Raw genomic sequence first — 22,240 nt, 5'->3', positions numbered from 1 at the left:
TCTCCAGGTTATAGTAAGTGAAGAAAATAATGTCTATAGTGTGCTACCTAATCTAAGTGTGGCATATATATATTTGTGGCTATTTTAAAAATTTAACCCAAAAACTAATGGAAATTGATACCACTGGGGGGACGGAGGGGATATGAGGGGATGTTAGGTTTCTTTGAGTATACTGTGTTAATGTTTTCATTTGGAGTCATATAAATGTCTTACATAATTGCAAAAACAGTTAAAATGAGTAAATTGGGACAGAGTAAAAGTTCATTTTCAGTAAATGTTCATTTTTCTCTGTACCACCAGACATCTCAGATAAGGAGTTTGTATCTTACCCCTATTTTTTCCCCTCATAGTCTATCCTTCCAAACCTGATTTCTATCACATTTAAATCTGAGCTCAAAGACTTCAGTAACTAGACCAAATCCAATGGGTCTTTTTTTCCTGTTCTTTGCCACATTTAATCCTGTTATATCACCTCCTTCTTGAAGCTTCCTCTTTAGCTTATGTAACCATGAACTTTCCTAAATTCTAGTCAAGAAAAGGTAAGATTGGCCCTCTGTTCTCTCTCTAAATGAATTATTCTCATTCATTTAACTTTTTTTTTTTTTCATTTAACATTTTTACGGTACCTACAAAGGCTCTGTGCTGGTGGCAGCTGAGGATACAAAGATAAGCAAGACAGTTCTGTTATCAAAACTGACACAAGAGATTGTTAGTGAAACAATATTTTGAGAGCCTGAGGAAATTATCTAGCATGAAAGTCCAGGAAAACTTCCAGGGAAAAAAGTGATACCTCAATTTAATGTTAAAGGAAAGATAGAAATTTCCCAGGCAAAGATGAAGGAGAAGCTCCTTTCAGGTGGATAGGATGTTTCTGAGCAGAAACAGATTTCTAGCATGGTGGATAACAAACACACTAAAGCTGCTTGGTGTTAGGCAAGTTGAGGTCAGAGCCAGTTAGGGAGTTCCCATAAATCTGCCTCTCAGCCCTTTTTCCCATTTATGGCAGGGAACCATTTGAAACATCATTGAGGTAAAGGGAGGCAGCTGCTTCAGACTGGAGGCTATAGACATGGGAATTCTAGCTGCCCCAGTTTGATATACTTATTAGATCCATGTGGTGACCGACATTGAATAGATGGAGATTTTGAGTTTGGACTTCATGGAAAGGTCTGCACTGCAGATATAAATGTGAGAATCATCAGCATATAGACAGCATTAAAGTGGGACTGCCAGAGATGAGCAGGGGGAAAAGTAAGTGAAAGGAAGGAAAGGTTCGATGGCTGAGCCCCTAGGACTTCTAATGATAATGGATCCAGCAAAGGGGACTGTGAAGGAGTGGTTGATAGGGTACATGGGGGTGTGGCCCCTGGCAGAAAATTGTTAAGACTTCCCTCAGAACTTAAAAATATAGGCCTTGGCCGGGCACGGTGGCTCACACCTGTAATCCTAGCACCCAGGGAGGCCGAGGCAGGCGGATTACTCGAGGTCAGGGATTCGAAACCAGCCTGAGCAAGAATGAGACCCCATCTCTATTATAAATAGAAAGAAATTAATTGGCCAACTAATATATATAGAAAAAACAAGCTGGGCATGGTGGTGCATGCCTGTAGTCCCAGCTACTCAGGAGGCTGAGGCAGGAGGATAGCTTGAGCCCAGGAGTTTGAGGTTGCTGTGAGCTAGGCTGATGCCACAGCACTCACTCTAGCCTGGGCAACAAAGCAAGACTGTCTCAAAAAAAAAAAAAAAAAAATAGGCCTTGCAAGGTGGCTCACACCTGTAATCCTAGCACTCTGGGAGGCCAAGGCGGGTGGATTGCTCAAGGTCAGGAGTTCGAAACCAGCCTGAGCAAGAGCGAGATCTTGTCTCTACTAAAAATAGAAACAAATTAATTGGCCAACTAAAATACATATAAAAATTTAGCTGGGCATGGTGGCACATGCCTGTAGCCCCAGCCACTCAGGAGGCTGAGGCAGAAGGATCGCTTGAGCCCAGGAGTTTGAGGTTGCTGTGAGCTAGGCTCATGCCATGGCACTGTAGCCTGGGCAAGACAGTGAGACTCTGTCTAAAAAAAAATAAAAAAAAAAATATATATATATATGTACACACACACACACACACACACAGCTGTCCCTTGACAGCCTCTGGGGATTAGTTCCAGGATCCCTGAAGATATCAAAATTTGAGGATGCTCGTGTTCTTTATATGAATTATGTAGTATTTGCATAAAACCTATGCACATCCTCCTGTACACTTTAAATCATCTCTAGATTACTTATAATACCTAATACAATGTAAATACTATATAAATAGTTGTTATACTGTATTGTTTAGGAAATAATGACAAGAAAATTAAGTCTATACATGTTCAGCACAGGCCCAAACATCACAAGCCTAACTACATTTTACATCTGCAGTTGGTTGAATCCACAGATGTGGAATCCAATGATATGGAGGGTCGACTATATAAGCTTTTCTTCTAAGAGTACAAGATTTCTATTTTAGCCAGTAATGATTCAATAGAGAGTAGGCAAAGTCACCTTAAAGAGAAGAAATGGCTCCCTGCCAGCAGGCCTTCACTATAACCTAATTGAAAATATTAACATATTTAAATAAAGAATGTGTCAACCTGAAGAGGGGTCAGTAATGAAAGCCCAGTAAAGGGAAAGTCCCTGAGTCTGTTCCAAGTACCATCCTGGAAAGACTGCTTTAGCCATCAGATTTAGAGTAGTCCAGGAGCATTGGCAAGGCTGCCTGCCACAGCATGGAGGTGGGGGTAGAGAACTATTGCCAAAAAGAGTTTTCTGGACCCATTGGCATGACTCCTTATTGGATATGGCCAGATGCCATTAAAGATACAAATCCTCCAGTTATGTCATTGTGCATTTATACATTGAGATTCTGATTCTGATTTGGCTGTAGGGAGAGAAGTTACTGGATATGTAGACATGAGTTTTCAGTCTGAGTGACAGTTAAATTTTCATGGGAAATTAATATTTATGTATTATGGCTTTATATTTTAGTAAATTGTGAACTTTGTTGGCACAAATGAATATTTCCAAGATCCAGCTTTGGAACCTGCAAAGCCCAGGCCCGCATCCCTATCAGTGGTAAATTCAACATGGCAAATTTTATCTGTAAGATCTCTTGGGACAAAGCCTGTCAGCCTTTCCACATAATTTATTCCAGCATTCTGAAACCTCCACATTTAGTAGAGCAGAATCATACACTATTAGATCTGAAAGGAACCTGATGCAGCATAGCATCTAGACTCAATCCTCCATTTTCCAGATGAGATACCTGAGGTTCACAGAAACAGAGAACTTGATCAAGAGTTGACAGCTTGTTAGAAGTCAGGTCAGCGCTCCTGCTCAGTGCTTTGTCCAGAGTATCCTAAGCCTTTACCTGAAATAGACATATTTGGGATGTACCTCCCCAGAACACTACATACCCTCTCACCTCTGGAGTAAGTAAGCATGGTCACCAAGTGGCATGTCTTGGATCTCTGAGTCCAGGTTATTGGTATAGGGGCAAAGGAAAGACAAAAGCAAAGAATCGACACCAGTTGACTCCTTCACAGAAGTGTATGTTAGGGGTCTTGTGGGGATTGAGAGGGTCTGTGGCAGAGAAGGGTATTGAGGGGATTTCTTTTTGAGTCATTGGAACAAATGAGTGGAAGTGGAAATGCCCGGTTGGTCAGACCTATAGAAACCTCCTCAGCTTCCCCAATACTCACTTCTGCTACTGAATGGAGGAGAATGAGGTCTGCACTGTAAATAAAAAATCTGGACTGTTTCTTGAGGAAAGAGATGGCAGGAATCCAAGAGTCTCTGACTCTGGCAGTTCAGGATAGAAACCACACCTTGTTATCTCTGCTTTCTCTAAAATAGTCAGGTAAACTTGGAGTCTGAGCACTTGGGATTTGGGAGAAGGTTGTGGGAAAGGAATTTGGCTGGGAGCAGTGGAGAAGGGGAAGGGAGGGAGTCCTGCCATGCTGGGAGTTGGGTGCTAAGCAAGGGGCTGCCTCATTCACCACTTCCCTTTCTGTCTTCCCACTTGTCTCCCTAACATCACTTTTTCTTTCTTTAGTTCCTTTCGTCTTTTACTAGGAAGGGGCTGGGAAGTGCTGTGTGTCATTTCCAGCTGTTCTTGTGACAACCCTCTCAGGCCCTTCACCATTTCTTCCCAGCGCCCTGAGTGCCTCCCCATCCTCTTTTCCTCCGCCTCCCCCCTCCCAACAATGGTCTCTCCCGATGCTCAGTGGCGCGGGGGGGGGGGGGGGTAGGAGGGGCGAGGAGGCGGGGCCGAGTGTGTGTGTGAGGGGGGGCAGGTCTGCATTGCCGCTTCCCCTGGTACCCGGAGCAGTCGCCGCTGCCGCCTCAGACCCGCGGCCGGGACCCCCGCCCTCACCCGGGACTCCCTTACCCGGGGAATCGGCCCAGGTGAGACCCCTCTCTCAATCTCTCACCTCCACCCCGCCCCTGGCAGAAGCATCTTTGCCTTGCCTTGCAGCCATTTTATCCTCCGATGCTTTGCCAATGGGGAGGGTGACCGTCCCCGCTAGGGGTGAGGGAGATTGGTGCTGGTTTGGGGATGGACATTTATTTCAGTTGTTGTACTCGTCAGGATATATATATATGTGTATATATATATGTATATATATATATATACACACACATACATATATATACACACGTAGCTATATATATAATATATATAACACATATACATATATATTATTTATTTATATATATTTATATTAGTGAATGAGGAGGAGGGGTGTTTTTCTCTACCTTAGCCCAGTCCCCACTACCCTCTTGGGAGGTTAACGTCGTGGTGGGGTTGTTAGGTGGGAAGGGGTTCCCTTAAGCGCCAATCCCTTACTCACCTTGACGTCCCCCCCCAATGAATGATAAATGACCTTGGCTGGGGCCAGAGAGTGGATGCTGCCTCAGTGTGCTCGCCTGGACTTGGTTGTGGGGAAGGGTGGCAGTGGAGGAAGGGCAGGTGAAGGATGGAGGGAAGGAAAATGAAGAATGGAGAAATATTGGTAGACAGAGGTGGTGAACGACCAGGTGTTGGGGGCACAGATGGCGGGGGCTGGAGGCATTTGCTCCAGGGCGGGGGGGGGGGGGGGGAAGGGGAGTGTCGATGATGGTGGGCACTTGGGCTCTTATATAGCAGCAGGACCAAGGGTGGGGGAGGTGCTAGGAGAAGCGATTTAGTCAATTCTAGGGGCTCTTCTCTTATACCAGAGCTGAGATGGGGGAGGGCCGCCGCAAATGCTGGTAGGGGCGGTCTCTATGTCTGTGCGTGTGGAGGTCTCTCCCTGCGTCCCCTCTCTGCCTCTCCATATTCCTCCGTGTACATTCTCAGCTGACACCTTCATTTTTTTCGTCTCAGAACTGTGGATGCTTCCATCTTCCTAACTCTGGGGTAGGATGTGGGGAAGGGAGGCACAGCCTTGCTTGTCCAATCCTCCTCACCCAGTTGTAATGGGGAGGGGTGCTCTGACACCTCCCACATTCTACCCCCCCACACATGTTTTGATGAGTAATTGCTTCTTAATGACCTTGTTACCTGGGCTAGGGTGGGCTGGGGTTCTGGGTGGTCCCCAAAGTCAGGGGCTTTGATGGGGTGGGGGGGCTTGTGGACCCTCTTATCCAGGGCTGGGGGGAGTTGTTCTGAAAGGAAGCATTTGCTCAGGAGTACCCCTGCCTGTCTCCACGCTCTACAGAAAATCTCCTAGGCACATTTTTCTGGTCAGGTGAAGCCAGCCAGCCTTAAAGAGCCGGATAACCCTGAATCTTGTCTCCTTTAACCTCCACCTCTCCAAGTCTCTCTTCCACAGGCTTAGCCACCCTGTGTGCTTTTGGGGCTAAAAATAGCACCACTTGCTCACCAGCTCAAAGAATTTGTCTTCTTTTTCTCCCTCCTGACCTCTGGGCTCATTGGCCCTGGGGGAGCTGTCTGTTGAGCCCTCATATCCTGCTGTGGCTGTGGGAGCCTTCTCTACCTTACATGCGCCTCTCAGGGGTAAATAGTGTCAACAGACATAGGGGATGGCTCCTGGTGGGTCATCTGCCTCCTTCTTTGGGGGACTCAGAGGAGGTACTGCTCAGGAAAGAAAGGAAAGCAAGCAAATTGCAATGTACTGAGGAGATTCCACAGTTCCCTCTCTTTAATGAGGATGGTTGGGACCTGAACCATGAAGAAAAGGTGACATAGGGGTCACTGCTTCTAGTCACTGTGGTCCACTGCTTACATCTGTCCTGAGGGGGATAGGCTGTGCTTGCCAGTGCTTCTCTCTGAATCACATAGCATTACTTCCTCTCTTCTACCAGACCTGTGTGTGTGTGTGTGTGTGTGTGTGTGTGTGTGTATGTGTGTATGTGTGACATTTAATGAAGGCCTTGGTTGGGTGGGAGCAGAGGAGGCAGGATATTTTTAGGGGGATGATCTCTGATCAGAATCTAGGCCTGCTGCCTCTGCTTTCATGAAGAAAGGGGAGGTTATCCTGCATCTCCCTCTGGAGGATGTCTTTTTTTGGGGGGGCAGGCCCAAGGCCCCCCTTATTCTATACCAGCCTGCTACGCACTGCGGTATTTGTGGACTCCCTTTTTCTTGATCCTTGGAGGAGGAGCAAAAAGGATTAAAGGGGATTAGGAAGGGAGGCCCTGGAGGAATGAGTTGCAACCATAGACCTTAGACCCTCATGTTGGAAAGTATGAGTCTGATTAGCCATTTCCATTCCCACCCCATTCGTGAAGGAGGGCCCAAATATGACATTCTGAAGGAAGGTGGCAGTGGCCAGTCATCACCCTTTCTCAGCTTTCAATCTGCCCTCTTGTCCATTCTACTTGGGTCCCAGGTCTCCCTTTTCTGGGTCTTCCCTTGTTTGTCTGGGGAGAGCAAATGTGGGCCTAGCCATTGGAATTGGTTTAAACACAGAGAGGTCTTGGGACTCTCTGTTTGGGGACAATGCTGGGCAACAAACATCTGAGTATGCCCCTTGCTTGTGCCCTTGTCTCTTGCCATTTCTGGCTTCTTTCGTATTTCAATATAATAGGAAGGAAGGAAACTAATATTTATAGACTGTCTACTGTGAGATTAAATTCTCACATTGACTCCGAGAAATAAGAGATTCTCCCAATTTAATGATCCCCAATTTAAATATAAGGACACTGAGGCTTAAGAAGGTTAAATAACTTACCCAAGATTGGTTAGTAAGTGGCTGAGTTGGGATTTCAACTGAGGTCATCTAACTGTTGTGTGCTTTGTACTGAATCAGCATTCTTCTCGCCAGTATCCCTTTCTGCAGCTCACCCTAAAGAGCATCCAGAGATGGCTTTTGTTTGGGGACCTTATGGGGGTAGTATAGGGCATCTTACCATATTACTATCACCACAATATTAATAGCTAATATTTATTTATCACTTTTTATGTGCTAGGTACTATGGTAAGTAGCATGTATGGACTATGCCATTTAATCCTTACTTTCCCTCTTTTAAATAAGAAGAAACTGAGGCATGGATGTTCAGAAACATGCCCTTGGTCACTTAGCTAGTATTTGCCAAAGCAGGACATTGAATTCAAGTCTGTCTGACCCTAGAAGCTCAGCTTTTACCCACCAGGTTATGTTGGGAGAAAATCCCTCCTTGTTGAGACCTATAAACATGGAACCTGAGGGAAGAACAGTGGAAACCCCACTTTTAGATGTCATCAGTGGACTGAAGGCAACAGGTTGGAGAGCTTGTCCTCTTACATATCCTCCTCAAGCTCTGTCCCCAGTAAGAAACCCAGACAAGACTAAAGAAGGGAATTCCGTTCATATTTCCTGTTTTGTTCTTTGCAGGCTGGTGGTAAAGCAAGGGGACTGGACTCGAAGGGGGTCGGGGGTTAGGAGAAGGTGGGTGGCTGTGACTGTGGAGCAAATCCCATGAGCCAGGTCTCCAAGGTCAAAGTAAGGGGACTTCTACTGGAATGACCCACAGGGGGTCCACATAATCATCCGTTTTTATAATATAGAGGCTTGAAGCAAGAAGACCATCTTTGTACCACATGGCTCAGGCAGGGCTCTGGGTTGAGAGTTGCTTTATATTGGCTTTCTTCACCATCTTAGGACTTACAGCTTCCTTTTTCTCTCTCTTGTTTTTTTATAGATCTCCAGAGGCTTGTGGAAGAGAAGTAGGCGGCCCTTCCTGGGTTATCCTGGCCTAGCCCCACCAACCTGGCTCCCCCTCCCCTTCCCATCCCCTGCTCTCCCTCTCCCTTCCCCACTCACCCAACTGAACTGGTTGTAGGCCAAAGCTCCTCTCCCTCCTTCCCCTCCTAGACACTCACTGGCCAGGTCCTATTTCCTCTTATTCTGTGCCCAAAGATACCGGAACACACTTCTAACTGCGGGGACAAGTCGTCTTGACTCCTCAAGTCCCTGAGCAAAAATTGAAAAAGAAGCAGGGAGTGTGGGGAGATCCGTTGAAGTGCCCTAAAGCCCCATCATGGAAGAGGGCTTCCGAGACCGGGCAGCTTTCATCCGTGGGGCCAAAGATATTGCCAAGGAAGTCAAGAAGCATGCGGCCAAGAAGGTGGTGAAGGGCCTAGACAGAGTCCAGGATGAATATTCCCGAAGATCCTACTCCCGCTTTGAGGAGGAGGATGATGATGATGACTTCCCTGCTCCCACTGATGGCTATTACCGTGGGGAAGGGGCTCAGGACGAAGAGGAAGGTGGCGCATCTAGTGATGCCACTGAGGGCCATGATGAGGACGATGAGATCTATGAGGGGGAATATCAGGGTATCCCCCGGGCAGAGTCTGGGGGCAAAGGCGAGAGGATGGCAGATGGGGCACCCCTGGCTGGAGTGAGGGGGGGCTTGAGTGATGGGGAGGGCCCCCCTGGGGGCCGAGGGGAGGCACAGCGGCGGAAAGAACGAGAAGAACTGGCCCAGCAGTATGAAGCCATCCTACGGGAGTGTGGTCATGGCCGTTTCCAGTGGACACTGTATTTCGTGCTTGGTCTGGCACTGATGGCTGATGGTGTTGAGGTCTTTGTGGTGGGCTTCGTGCTGCCCAGTGCTGAGAAAGACATGTGCCTGTCTGACTCCAACAAAGGCATGCTGGGTAAGACACTGGGGGCACTCCAGCCCTATCCTGTCTCCAACTCCAGAAACCCCCTGCTCCTGGGAACTGCCCCTGTCCTTACCATTGGGCTCCTTAGGACCCTGCTTCCAAGATGTTCCAGAGGGCTCAGGGTTCCTCTGCACATGCTCCCTCTTCTTGGGGTTGGATGAGAGTGAAGCTGTATATGAGGGGCTTGGGCCAGTGGTTGGGTGGTGGTCGGCTTAGTTAGTTCTGCAGGAGGTGACTGTGGTGGGATGGGCCACTGTTTAATGTTTCTTCATAGGCTTCCCTCTTGTTATCCTGTTCCCTTTCCCTGATTGGGGAACAAGAAGCCAGTGTGCAAACTCCCTGGTATAAATGGGGAGGGTCCGTTTGGGCTGGTGGAGGTAGGGGAAAGGTCCTGGGCCTTCTGCTGGAGATGCTGGTTACACTTGCTCTCACCCAGACTTAGGAGTTTCCAGGAGCCAGCGAGTGGCCTCTTATGGCCTTTTCTGATAGGGACCCTGGGGAGGAAATCCCCTAGACTCACTGAGAAAGAATCTAGGCCTTCCTCTGTCACTAACTTGCCATAGGATCTTGAACAATTCTCTTGTCCCTGGGGCTTTGTTTGGGCTTGGGTAAAATGTAGTTTGGAGTAGATGATTTTAAAATTTAATTCCAGTTCTGATTTATGAAGGAAGTAAGAAACGGGAGTTTTAGGATCAGAAGTACTGGAACTGGAAAGAATAAAGGATAGATTTTGTGTGGGGGATTCCCTGGGGAGACTGAAGCAATTGGAGCTCCTTTCCCAAGGAGAAAAGGAGGGCAGCAAAGCAGGGAGGATAGAGACGACCCTGGGCCGGTCTGGGAATCCAGGCAGATCCATCTCCCTAGGTGAGCCAGGGATGGGGGTGGGAGGTGCGTGTGGGTGAGAGAGAGAGATATTGAGGAGATGAAGTGTGTGAGGGAGAGTGAGAAATTAGAGAGAGAGAGAGAGGAGAGTGGAGAGTTCTGGGGTTCCCATTTCTGCCTTTGAACCCCTGGCCTGCAGAGATGACCTTCCATCTTTGCTCACACAGTTCATTTTCTCTCACTAACACTTATCTTTGGATAGACTCAGCTTCTAGAAGTTCTTCATATCTGATCTATTCTGCTGCAGTTTCGGCTTCTTTAACGCTCAACTAATGGGAGAATCGAGGTGTGTCTGCTCATACCCTGTCTGCCTCTGTTTTCCTCCCCCTTCTAGGCCTCATCGTCTACCTGGGCATGATGGTGGGAGCCTTCCTCTGGGGAGGTCTGGCTGACCGGCTGGGTCGAAGACAGTGTCTACTCATCTCACTCTCAGTCAACAGCGTCTTTGCCTTCTTCTCATCTTTCGTCCAGGGTTATGGCACTTTCCTCTTCTGCCGCCTCCTTTCCGGGGTTGGGTGAGTGTCCACTTCCTAAGCTCCTGGAGGGCAGGACTGTGCCTTGGTCAGTGTTATATCTTTAGGGCCCAGCACAGTGCCAGGCACAGCAGATGCATCTCAAATGGGTGGGAGTTGAATGAATGAGTGAATTTCTTTATCCCCCCACTGTCTTCAGGCCAGGTGGAATTTCTGGTCTGTTCTCCCTGTCTGCAGCTGTCCAGAATGCCATTCCATGCCTGGTCTACCCCACCAGCCTACCTTCACAAAGAGGCCTGGTGGGCCCAGGCCTCACCCCTGGGCTCCTATGGATCTAGAGTTATCCCCTCCTAGAGTCTACACACTTTCTGCACTCAACTACAAACCCTGCTAACAGTCACACCTGCCAGAACTCTGAAGCCTTGCTGCACAGCCCTACACTTCCCCAAGCATGCCACACACTCTTGCTCTGCCTTGTGCCAACCTCTTCTGGCCTGCTCCCACAATGCCTGCACTCAGACTCCTGCCCTTCCTTTCTCTCTGGAGATATTCCCTCTTTTCTGCAATCGTCTTCCTTCCCTTCCAATTCTGTAGTCATCTTCAAGATTTAATGTTTGCTCCTCTTCTTTTGCTGGTACCTGCTTGCCTGTTTCCCATGGTGCCAAGGATGGGTGCTTGATGTCTGGCTGTGAGGGTAACAGTCTCTTAAAATGTCTAGAAGATGAAAGGAACTTGGGGATCCAATGCATTGGGGCAGGGGATCAGGAATATGGCCATTTTCTAATGCTGAATTCTTGAAATGCCCTCCAGGATTGGAGGGTCTATCCCCATTGTCTTCTCCTATTTTTCGGAGTTTCTGGCCCAGGAGAAACGTGGGGAGCATTTGAGCTGGCTCTGCATGTTTTGGATGATTGGTGGAGTGTACGCAGCTGCTATGGCCTGGGCCATCATCCCCCACTACGGTGAGCAGCCCCCAGGAATCCACCCCAGGTTCTCTCCCTCCTCCTGCTCCTCCTGTGCTCCCTGCGATGGGAGACCCCAGCCTCTGGTCTCTCTGCTGACACTGTGACTCTGTCTCTGCCAGGGTGGAGTTTTCAGATGGGTTCTGCTTACCAGTTCCACAGCTGGAGGGTCTTTGTCCTCGTCTGCGCCTTTCCCTCTGTGTTTGCCATTGGGGCTCTGACCACACAGCCTGAGAGCCCCCGTTTCTTCCTGGAGGTGATGGGATGGGGCTGGGGGGAGAGGAGGGGAGGGGAGGGCTGTGGAGTGTGGAGGGCAGCAAGGGCTCCTGTATTCAAACACACACTGTGGGTTGGGTTTGGTCCTGTGTGGCTGCCTTCCTTCCTCACAGGGTCCATGCTCTGGGGAGCTTTATCTTGCTTCCTTTGCCTTGGAATATCCCTCCAGAGGGGTTCTGTGGGTGAAGAAACCAGGGGCCCTATTCAACCATGGGTGGCTTGAGACTTTGCAGGGAGAGGCCTTGGCCTTGGCCCTAAATTTATAACCTAAGAGAATTTCCTACTCTCTATTCCTCCCCCCCCCCCAACTATACCTTGGCCCAGCAGGGTTAGGATGCTGCCTCTTCTCTGACTACATCCTTGCCCATCATTCTCCTTGTCTTCAGATTTCACTTTTCACTTTCCATTTTGCCAGGAATTCTTAGGACCTGTGCTTGCCTTTGTCCCCTAGATGGCTCCTCTCAACTCTTTTCCAAGTCTGATTATATCTTGCTGTACTCTAGCTTGGGGCTCTTTCAGAGTGGGTGATGCATGTCCATAGGTCAGGGGTTGGTGGTAGGGTTGGGGGTGGGGTGAGAGCTGTTTTGTGTCCCGTGACTCCAGAAGCCAGGTTGGAGGGAGGGGGTCTATAACCCTGGGCCAGGGAGGGGCTGACTTGGATGTGGGGATTATGTCTGTGGCTCTAGAACGGGAAGCATGATGAGGCCTGGATGGTGCTGAAGCAGGTTCATGACACCAACATGCGAGCCAAGGGGCATCCTGAGCGAGTATTCTCAGTAAGCCGCAGCCCTCCCCACTCAAACCTCCAAGCCCCTGCAGCCCCAGCCCCCACCTGGCCCCTCTCTGGATACCCCTCACCTTCTGAGACATGTTAGACTGCACTCTACCTCAAGGTGACTTTTAGGGTATCATATCTTATCCCCTGCCTCCCATTTTGCAAATGCAGGGGAAATTGAGGTCCCTGAAAGAGGTTGGGAAATACAGAGTGTGTGATTGCTCACCTCTTCTCTTGACCCCAGGTAACCCACATTAAGACGATTCATCAGGAGGATGAATTGATTGAGATCCAGTCAGACACGGGGACCTGGTATCAGCGCTGGGGCGTCCGGGCCTTGAGCCTTGGGGGGCAGGTAATGGAGGATGGGATGGTGGAGAGCGAAGAGGGTTAAGAGAGAAGGGAGTGGGAGAGGTAGAGAGGAAGGCAGGACTTAAGCCCAGGTGGGCTGAGGGTGACAGATGAACTGAAGGGTGGTGGTAGGGCAGGAAAATGGGGATCTGTGGGCGCTAAAAGTTAGTACAGCCAAGGTCTGACTTTGCTCTGATCCTTGCAGGTTTGGGGGAATTTCCTCTCCTGTTTTGGTCCGGAATATCGGCGTATCACTTTGATGATGATGGGTGTGTGGTTCACCATGTCATTCAGGTGAGGGGTGGAGGGGTAGGGGGTTGCCATGGTGTGTGGGCTTGGGGAGGGGTAAGGGAAATGGAAATATGGGGGACAAGCAACAAGGAGAGGTGCTGTTCAGATCCCCTCTGATCCTCTACCCAGCTCCTTGACTTCATTCGTTCATTCAACAGACTTGTATTGTAGGCTGACTGGTGTTACGTTTCTATTCCGTGCTGGTACTATGCTGGGATGAAATAGATGTGGTCCCAGTCTTCTTGGAGTTTACGTTTTGGTCAGGGAGCTGGATGAAACTTGCTATGTGATAATGACAGCCAGTGTGATGAGAGCCACGGTGGACGAAGGGCAAAGAGCTAAGACAGCACTTGGGACTCGGGGGGTGGGGGGTGGGAATCTGAGTCCAGAAGGATGAATGGGGGGAGGATCAGATAGGCTGTGGGCGGTTGGAGAGGCCAGGGGTGGGGAAGAGTGTTTTAGGCAGGGAGATGTCTAAAGAGAATGTCTGGGAGGTAAGAAAGAGTATGGGGTGGGGTGGAAGAACTTAAAGTCCCCAGAACCACAGCCATTGGTGAAGGGAGGAACAGTGAGAGGTGAGGCTGGCAGGGAGCCAGTCCTGTTAGGGGCTGCCACTGCTTCTCCCTTGTTCTGAACTGCCTAGTTCTAATCTCTGAGCTTTGTCTGTTTCCATCACCCTTGCCTCTTCAGCTACTACGGCCTGACGGTCTGGTTTCCTGACATGATCCGCCATCTCCAGGCGGTGGACTACGCAGCCCGCACCAAAGTGTTCCCCGGGGAGCGTGTAGAGCATGTGACTTTTAACTTCACACTGGAGAATCAGATCCACCGAGGAGGGCAGTACTTCAATGACAAGTATGTGGGGGACTTTGAACTTCACTCCTCCTCTGTCCCTTCTACCCCATCTCTTTTATGAGTCTGGGAATTCCAGAGGAGGCATTTTGGGGAAAATTCCTGTGGTTTCTCCTCAATGCTGAGTTTCCCATTACTTCACTAAAGGTTTGAGTCTTGGAGGAGGGTATGGGGATGAGGGGAAAGTGTTTCTCATCATCCCGGCTATACAGGTTTATCGGGCTGCGTCTGAAGTCAGTGTCCTTTGAAGATTCGCTGTTTGAGGAGTGTTATTTCGAGGATGTCACATCTAGCAACACATTTTTCCGCAACTGCACATTCATCAACACAGTGTTTTATAACACGGGTAAGGTGGCATGGCCAGTGGGTGTCAGAACAAAGGGTTGGGTGGGCCTTGATGACAGAGGAAGGAACCTTCCTCATTCACTAGCTAAGAGTTCTCAAGCTGAGATCTCTGGAGCCCCGTGGGAATGTGGTAGAGGAGCCTAACAGCTACCGCCAATAATTCTGAAAATCTAATGGAAAGTGCACATTTTCCTGATAGAATCTCTGACAAAAACATCAAGTTTCTTTGCCTTTGGCTGGAGTTATAATAATTCAGTGAGGTGATATTAATGTACTTTTGAAGAGGCCAAAAATCACCCAAAACAGTGTCCTTGGGGAAAACAATAAAAGGATATTTGGTGGGGAAAAGGTTGGGAATCATTGCATTAACCCACTCTTTTAACAGTGATTCTCCAATATGAAGTGCTTGTTTTGTGAGCTAGATTGAGGTTTCCTAACTCTAAATGCAGTACTGGGTGAGCTTTTCCCACCTTGCAGAAAAAGAAAACAAAAAACAAAAACCAAAAAAATTTCCTGAACCCAGGGTACTGCTACTGCTTATAGTCAGCTAGCATGGACAAAAATAAGAATGAATAAGAAACAAAGACTATTAATGGGAAAACTTAGAGAAAGTCACACTGTTTGATTGTTGGTCATTTTCTGCTATAAAGATTCCTAATTCCCATGGTGATGTTACTGATGTTTTGCAATGAGTGCCCTGAGTCATTGTGAGAGCCCCCACTGCTTACCCTCATAAATGCAGAGCCCTGGGTCATAAGCAGTAGCAGCCTCCTCTCACGTTCACTGTGACTGCCTGCCTGTCTTGGTCTTCACCCCCAGACCTGTTTGAGTACAAGTTTGTGAACAGCCGTCTGGTAAACAGCACATTCCTGCACAACAAGGAGGGCTGCCCACTAGATGTGACAGGGACAGGCGAAGGTGCCTACATGGTGTACTTTGTCAGCTTCTTGGGGACGCTTGCTGTGCTTCCTGGGAACATCGTGTCTGCCCTGCTCATGGACAAGATTGGCAGGCTTAGGATGCTCGGTAAGGGGGAGAGACTGTGTGGTGGTGTTTTGGAACTGACTGGGGGGGCCAAGAGCTGGGGGAGGCTGTCAACAGGTGCCTCACCTTGGGCTGTGGAAGAGATTGGCCAGAGAGCTCCTCTCACGTTTTCTGTTTAGGGGGTGCTACAGGAAGGGGTGGGGCCTGGCACAGAAGCTTTTCTAAGGGGTAAAAGGAGGTAGGCAGAATAGCAAGTGGTTAGGGCATAGGCTTTGAGGTTATGGGTTTTGAATCTCAGCTCTGCCACCTGCTTTGGACAAGTTCCTTAACCTCTATGAGCCCGGTTGTCTTGTCTGCAAAGTGGGGGTAATAATAGTACCTGCCTCATAGGTACTATTGTATGTACTCAATCAATGCATGTAAAGCGTGAAGTTGCTGGCATTGAATAAATGGTTGTTGCTGATATTATTAATAAACAAACAATTGTAAGGGAGGTTGAGATGCTTTTGGGTACCTTGGGAAAAAGAATCTCACCCTGGGCTGTCTTAGAGCTAGCTGATGGGACAAGATGGGTTCTACATGGGTTTCATTGTGGTCAGGCTCATGCTGCTCTCTCCTTTCCTGGCTCCAGCTGGCTCCAGTGTGATGTCCTGTGTCTCCTGCTTCTTCCTGTCTTTTGGAAACAGCGAGTCGGCCATGATTGCTCTGCTCTGCCTTTTTGGGGGGGTCAGCATTGCATCCTGGAATGCTCTGGATGTGTTGACTGTCGAACTCTACCCCTCAGACAAGAGGTACTTGGAGTGTAGTAGGGACAGGGCAGCAGGTCCAGGGTCTAGAGGGAGGGGAGGAGTGGAGTGAAGAGGGAGGCTGAATGGGAAAATGATCCTTAGGGGTAAGAGGGGCATATACATTCCCATTGAGTTTCTCCCCTCAAAGCTGGTAGCTTTTGTATCTACTTCTTGAAGTCTTAACTACTAATCTCATTTTTTGATCTTCTTTCTTCCTTATCCCCCAATTTATTTATATTCCCTAATGTACATCCCTCACCTTTCCGATCTCTTCATGCTTCCCTCTCCCTCTTGGACACTGCCCGCCATCTTCCTCGCCCTCACTTCCCCACCACCCACTCTTCCCTTGTCTCCCTCCTGGGCCCGCCCTCTGTGCTGCACACGGGACTCCGGAGCAGGACCACAGCCTTCGGCTTCCTGAATGCCCTGTGCAAGCTGGCGGCTGTGCTGGGGATCAGTATCTTCACGTCTTTTGTGGGAATCACCAAGGCTGCCCCAATTCTTTTTGCCTCAGCTGCTCTTGCCCTTGGCAGCTCTCTGGCCCTGAAGCTGCCTGAGACCCGAGGGCAGGTGCTGCAGTGAGGGGGTCTCTGGGGCTTCGGGAGTGGCAGGCACACTGTGAGACCAACAACTCCTTCTTCCCCTCCCTCCCCTGCCTTCCTGGCCCCCAGAGCCCTCACTCCCCACTCCCGTTTGGTGTCTTAGCTGTGCGTGTGTGCATGTGTGTGACCCCCGTGGGCAGGGACTACAGGGAAGGCTCCTTCATCCCAGTTTTGGGATGAAACTCTACTCCCTTCTTCCTACTACCCTCAACTTTGCACAAGAGAAGGCTGAGCCTCACCCTTCTCCCCCCGGTGTTAGTGAGGGGCCCTCACTTCCCTGCTCCAGGAGTTCCAGAACTGGCTTCCTGCCTTCCCCCTCATTCCCTCTGCCTAGGCCCTGGTGAGACCATGGGTATGCAGTTATCCTGGGGGCTGGGGCTTGGGTATAGACCATGGACCAAAAGAACTTCTTAGAGTTGGAAGGGCTGGGTGCCCTCTCACACCGCCTGGTGGACGCTGGGGGAGTAGCAATAAACCTCAGGCCCCTGGCTTCTCCTTCCCCCTAAATTTGGGCTGCAAATACAAGGCCTGAATTTTATGAAATTAGCTAATTCTTATTTATTTATATATTAAGTTCTGAGGCAGCTCAGCAGGACTGTGTGTGTGAATGTGTGTATACATTTATGTATGTGTGTGCATGTGCCATGGGGTGGGGGTGTCAATATACTGTCCTAAAATATAAGCCAAGGGTAATCTCAACGGACACACACACAACCCTGCCTCCCATAGTACTTCCCCTAATCTCCTTTCTGTGTTGAGCCTGGGAGGGAGGAGCCCTAGGCCAGTCTAGGGTAAGAGTCCCACAGTCTAGGGGGATCTGAGAGCACCTGACAAGGCCCATCGCTTTCCCTCCTCTCAAGAAGCACAGGCCTCCTCTGGAGCCAGAGGCTCCACCCACTATCGCACAGACAGGAACAGCACAGCTGCCCTCCCCTGTCACCTCACAGGCAGGGGAGCAAGGGAGGGAGAGAAACCAGGCATATGGTCAAACCAGCAGATCAAAAAGCACAAGGAGCTGGGGCAGGGGCCCTCCTGGCAACTCCTCTGAAAGTGGGGAGAGGTTGGGCTATATGTGAGGGACCCCTAATGCAGGGACCAGAAGCCTCAGTTTCCCCATCTTACCCTTCTACACAATAGCCTCTGTAGGTTAGGCTGCCCTGTCCCACCCTACTCTGTGTGGCTGCTTTCTTTGGTGCCCTCTCCTCACCCTACTGTAGCTGTGATGTGTTGTAGTTTTTAGCTGTTTGTAAAATGTTTAAAAAAGTTAAAAGGAAAAAAGTGAAAATAACAACAAAAAAGAAAATCTAAATTCACCCTCCTCATGCTGTGTCTGGTGCCCCCACCCTGTGGTCAGTCCCCCATTTTGTAACACTGAACCAGGTGGTGACTGTTTAACTCTTTGGTGTCTGTGCTCAAGACTGCCTTCTCCTCCAGTGCCCAGTGTACGAGTGTGTACCTTGTGCCCTCTCCCCTCACCCTTCACTTGCTGGACGTAGCCCTCTCCCCTATACACCTGGGAGGGACCCATCCATCTTCCTTGCTCTCCTGGGGAACCCTAAACCCAACTCTGTTGATGTGAAAAATGCAATGAAAACTATTGATGAAAAATAAAAAGGAAATGAATCCTTAAAATAGAAAATGGCTGTCTGCTTCTGTGCTCTCCACCCATATCCAACTCTCCTAACAGTCCTGGGAGGGTAAATTGGTGAGACAGAAAAACAACTCCCTCCAAACTGGAAGCGAGAATAACATGATGTATCACATTGACTTCCTAAATTGGTGCCTGTACCCTGACCTCTCTACTTATGAAGGGCCCTCATAAGTCTCCCAGATTTGAAAACTTGGAGTAGTTTCTTAAGAATAGAACCAACTTTGCTCCAAATCTTCTGGTGTGCCTTTTATAGATTCCAGACTCCATTCTTGACTTGTGTAATTAGAATCCCTTTTTGTTTGGAAGTGGGGGGAACGTGAATGTACATTTTAAACAATTCCCTTGGGAATTCTTACCCAAGAAGAAATCTGAAAACCAGAGACACTGCCCCTTTTCTCTGTGTGACACGGGGGAATCTGGCCTCTAGCTGCTGGTGGTGGAGGGGCAAGGGGGGATTTGAGGGGCCTGCACTAGCGATGTGCGTTTGTTCCTAAGGGGATTTGCAAGGAATGGGTTGGAGGCTGCAAAAGTAGGATGTGTGCAACTTTGTGCTTTTGGTTTATCCCATGCCCCTGGAAGTTAGCCTTGACTTCCCTCTCACTCCAGCCCATTTCTGTTCTAATCAAGTCATTTTCTTTTTTTTTCTTTTTTTTTTTTGAGACAGAGTCTCGCTTTGTTGCCTAGGCTAGAGTGAGTGCCATGGCGTCAGCCTAGCTCAAGCAAACCTCAATCTCCTGGCTCAAGCAATCCCTCTGCCTCAGCCTCCCAAGTAGCTGGGACTACAGGCATGCGCCACCATGCCCGGCTAATTTATATATATATATATATATATATATATATATATATATATATATATATATATATATTAGTTGGCCAATTAATTTCTTTGTATTTATAGTAGAGATGGGGGTCTCGCTCTTGCTCAGGCTGGTTTCGAACTCTTGACCTCGAGCAATCCGCCCGCCTCAGCCTCCCAGAGAGTTAGGATTACAGGCGTGAGCCACCACGCCCGGCCCATTTTCTTTTTTTTAATGGTAGCTCTCACATCAACTCCTTCCTTTCCATTCTCACAATTACTCTTATGCATTCTACACTCTTTAGCCAGAAATGGTCAAGATATATATTAACCAAGGACTTTCTCTAATAATTTCCACATTGAGATTATTGGAAAGTTGCTTCTGTATATATTACTTGAGCTCCCCTAAAAATATGACCTTTGAAAGGCTCATAAGAAAAAGGGTACATAAAGATTTCCCCAACTTCTGTGATCATTTTCTAGGTTCTCCTTTTTTCAATACTTTAGTAGTCCTATCCTCTCCTTTCTGGTTAATTCTGTGATTGCCTTTAAAAGTCCAAATAGGTCACTTTCCCCCATGAAGCTCTGACTGCCCTAGTCTACGGATATCTTTCTCCCAAGAACACCTGTAGTACTGATTCAAAAGTATATTAGGAACACAGTAATGCAATTCATATTGTTAATTCCTCTTTTAATGTACAGAATTATTTCCAATTCATCAGGTCTGATGCAGTTCCTGTCACAATTTATTAATAACATGGAACAACTGGGCAAGAACAGTAGTGACTCTGCTCTTTCCTTGATTTATATTTGACCTGAAACTAGTTGCTATTCTAGAGAATACGTAGAGACCACACAAGAATGGGGCCCAGGGACCCTCAGCCCTTACAAATTCTGGACTGTATTGAGGGGAAGGCTTCAGTAGTTCATTCTCACCCAGCCCAGTCGATCCTGGCCTCCCCCCCTCTTGGGTTCAGGGGGTTCCTCGAGTTTTCTTGTTCCCACCCAGGCAGGGAGGGCTAGTGTCCAGCTGAGGGTTCTCCCTCCACTGGGCAGGGGTCCGCGCCTGGATGGCCAGCGCATGGACCGGACCGGCCAGCTCTTCGGACAGGGCCGCGTGTACCAGCCTGTGCCGTTGCAAGGGGCTCAGACCCTCAAAACGAGAGCTCACCACCGCCACTCGGAAATGCGTCTCGCTGCCGGGTGGGACCGCATGGCCGCCACTCTCGTTGCGAAGCTCCAGCACCTCGGGGCTCAGGGCCTGCTCCAACTTGGCGCGAATAGCGGCCTCTACCGGACCGATGGTTCCAGATCCCGCGCTGGCCCGGGACAAACAGACGCTGCCAGCCATGGAGACAAGGCGCGGGACCAGCCGCCCACTCAGCATCCGCTACCGCAGAGAAGCAGACGCACGGAGTGAGGGTCAGGGCCTTCCGCTCGGTGAGGGCCGAGTGTTACCACCCGCGCCGCAGGCCCCGCAATCGTACCCAACTCCCCGCCCCCCGCGACATCTACACCCAGCCCCGATAGGAAGCCCGCCTCGACACCACACGGGGAGGCCAGCGACACCGCCCCTTTTCTCTGTGTGACGTGGGGGAATCTGGCCTCTAGCTGCGGGTAGTGAAGGGACAAGGGCACTTAGAGAGGCCCGCACCGGAGGCGCGTTTTTTCCTAAGGGGATTTGCAAGGAATGGGCCGGAGCCTGCAAAAGTAGGGTGTGTGCAACTTTGTGCTTTTGGTTGATCTGATGCCCCTGTGACGCCTCTGAACCCCAGGCTGGCCCCTTTCTACCTGCCGCTTAGCCTCGGCTACTGCAATTCCAGCTCTGGATCAGGACTCCTGACGTTCCGGGAAAAACGCAGCGCCGGCGTCCTGAAGCGCGCTGGGAAATGGAGTCCGTCTGCGCCTTAGCAGGGCCGGCAGGCGCCGCGCGGTGCCCGAGGGCTCATGGGAACTGTAGTCTCGGGGTTTCCCGACTCGCGAGGTCGTCCGAAACCAGAGCCCGCAAAGAAAAAGGAATTTCCTGTGCAGTCGGGGTTGGGATTATTCGACCTATTTATTGCCAATAGATCTTGTAGGTCATCTAGCCCAACTCCTTTATTTTACATACGAGTAAGTGGAAGTCTGTTCCATTTACTGAATACATAATTATTGTGCGCCAGGCCAGTGCTGGAGGCTGGGGAGTAAAGACAGACCCTGTCCTCAAGGAGTTTACAGAACGCTGGAGAAGATGGAAAAGTGAGCGGACGATAGCAATACCGTGTGCTAAATACTGTGGTGAGACTAAGCATACAATGCTAAGGAGCCAGGTCATCTGGACTTTGGGGGGTGGGGGTGGGGAAGAGAAAATTTCCAAGAGGAGAAATTTAGGGGAACAGTCCAGAAGGGACAGCATGAAAACCGTTTCTCAGTCCCTCATAGACTATGGCTGTGGTAGCTGCACATGCGAAAGCCAGGAGGAGAGAGATCTCTGAGGGGGTGTACCTAGTGGGGTAGTTAGGGTTTTGTAAGGTCTGTGCCCAGGGGGCAGAGATGATGGTAATGAGTCAGGAGTTAGGGGCCAGACCACGCTAGGCCTTGTAGCTCTTGTTAGGTGGTCTTGTCATTATCCTAGGAGCAGTGGGAGGCTAGTGAAGGTTTTAAGCAGGATTAGAACAGAATGAGATTTTTCTAAGATGATACATAATTTTAACTTTATTCATATTTGTTTTATATCCTCAGTATTTTATATATTTATATATCTTCTAAGTATTTTCCCCAGCTTCTCATTTTGAAAAATTTCAAACCCACAGAAAAGTTGAATAGTGCAAAGTAACACTGCCTATCTTTCACTAGATTCACCACTTTTTACATTTAAACATATGTTATATACTTATACATATATGCTTATGTATTTAAGTACTATACATACTTTAAAAATATATTTATATATTTTTTGATGAACCATTTGAAAATAAGTTGCAGATAGCATGACATTTCACCCCTAAGTACTCCAATATGTGTCTGCTAAGAATAAGGATATTCTCCTACATAACCACAATACCTTTATCAGACTCTAGACTTAACATATAATGACATATAAT

At 48.9% G+C, this 22,240-nt stretch overlaps 2 protein-coding genes across 2 annotated transcripts; one reads left to right on the top strand and one right to left on the bottom strand.

Annotated features, from left to right (window-relative positions):
• Positions 1 to 4,305: 4,305 nt before the first annotated feature.
• Positions 4,306 to 18,349, top strand: SV2A (synaptic vesicle glycoprotein 2A). The gene is made up of 13 exons (XM_012754093.2): positions 4,306 to 4,439; positions 8,160 to 9,120; positions 10,346 to 10,526; positions 11,295 to 11,446; positions 11,569 to 11,702; positions 12,409 to 12,498; positions 12,742 to 12,852; positions 13,054 to 13,142; positions 13,830 to 13,994; positions 14,204 to 14,337; positions 15,156 to 15,362; positions 15,952 to 16,111; positions 16,507 to 18,349. Exons 2-13 carry the CDS (start codon positions 8,499 to 8,501, stop codon positions 16,688 to 16,690), a joined length of 2,229 nt encoding a protein of 742 aa, XP_012609547.1. The 5' UTR covers positions 4,306 to 4,439; positions 8,160 to 8,498; the 3' UTR covers positions 16,691 to 18,349.
• Positions 18,350 to 19,831: 1,482 nt separating this feature from the next.
• BOLA1 (bolA family member 1) lies at positions 19,832 to 21,083 on the bottom strand. The gene is made up of 2 exons (XM_012754111.3): positions 20,949 to 21,083; positions 19,832 to 20,547 (listed from the first exon to the last, which is right to left on the bottom strand). The coding sequence occupies exon 2, from the start codon at positions 20,542 to 20,544 to the stop codon at positions 20,131 to 20,133; it is 414 nt and encodes a 137-aa protein (XP_012609565.1). The 5' UTR covers positions 20,545 to 20,547; positions 20,949 to 21,083; the 3' UTR covers positions 19,832 to 20,130.
• Between the last annotated feature and the right edge of the window lie 1,157 nt (positions 21,084 to 22,240).

Source organism: Microcebus murinus, chromosome 2, assembly GCF_040939455.1.
Source record: "Microcebus murinus isolate Inina chromosome 2, M.murinus_Inina_mat1.0, whole genome shotgun sequence".
NCBI classification, from domain to species: Eukaryota; Metazoa; Chordata; class Mammalia; order Primates; family Cheirogaleidae; genus Microcebus; species Microcebus murinus.
The sequence above is the reverse complement of the archived record's forward strand: the minus strand, read 5'-3'. Positions and strand labels throughout refer to the sequence as shown.

Bases quoted from the DNA above. Each gene is read 5' to 3' on its own strand.
- SV2A (XM_012754093.2), top strand. From the start codon at position 8,499: ATGGAAGAGGGCTTCCGAGACCGGGCAGCTTTCATCCGTGGGGCCAAA. The intron at 12,499-12,741 runs GTAAGCCGCAGC...TCTTGACCCCAG, and splicing joins ATCCTGAGCGAGTATTCTCA to GTAACCCACATTAAGACGAT. The intron at 15,363-15,951 runs GTAAGGGGGAGA...TCCTGGCTCCAG, and splicing joins TGGCAGGCTTAGGATGCTCG to CTGGCTCCAGTGTGATGTCC.
- BOLA1 (XM_012754111.3), bottom strand. From the start codon at position 20,544: ATGCTGAGTGGGCGGCTGGTCCCGCGCCTTGTCTCCATGGCTGGCAGC.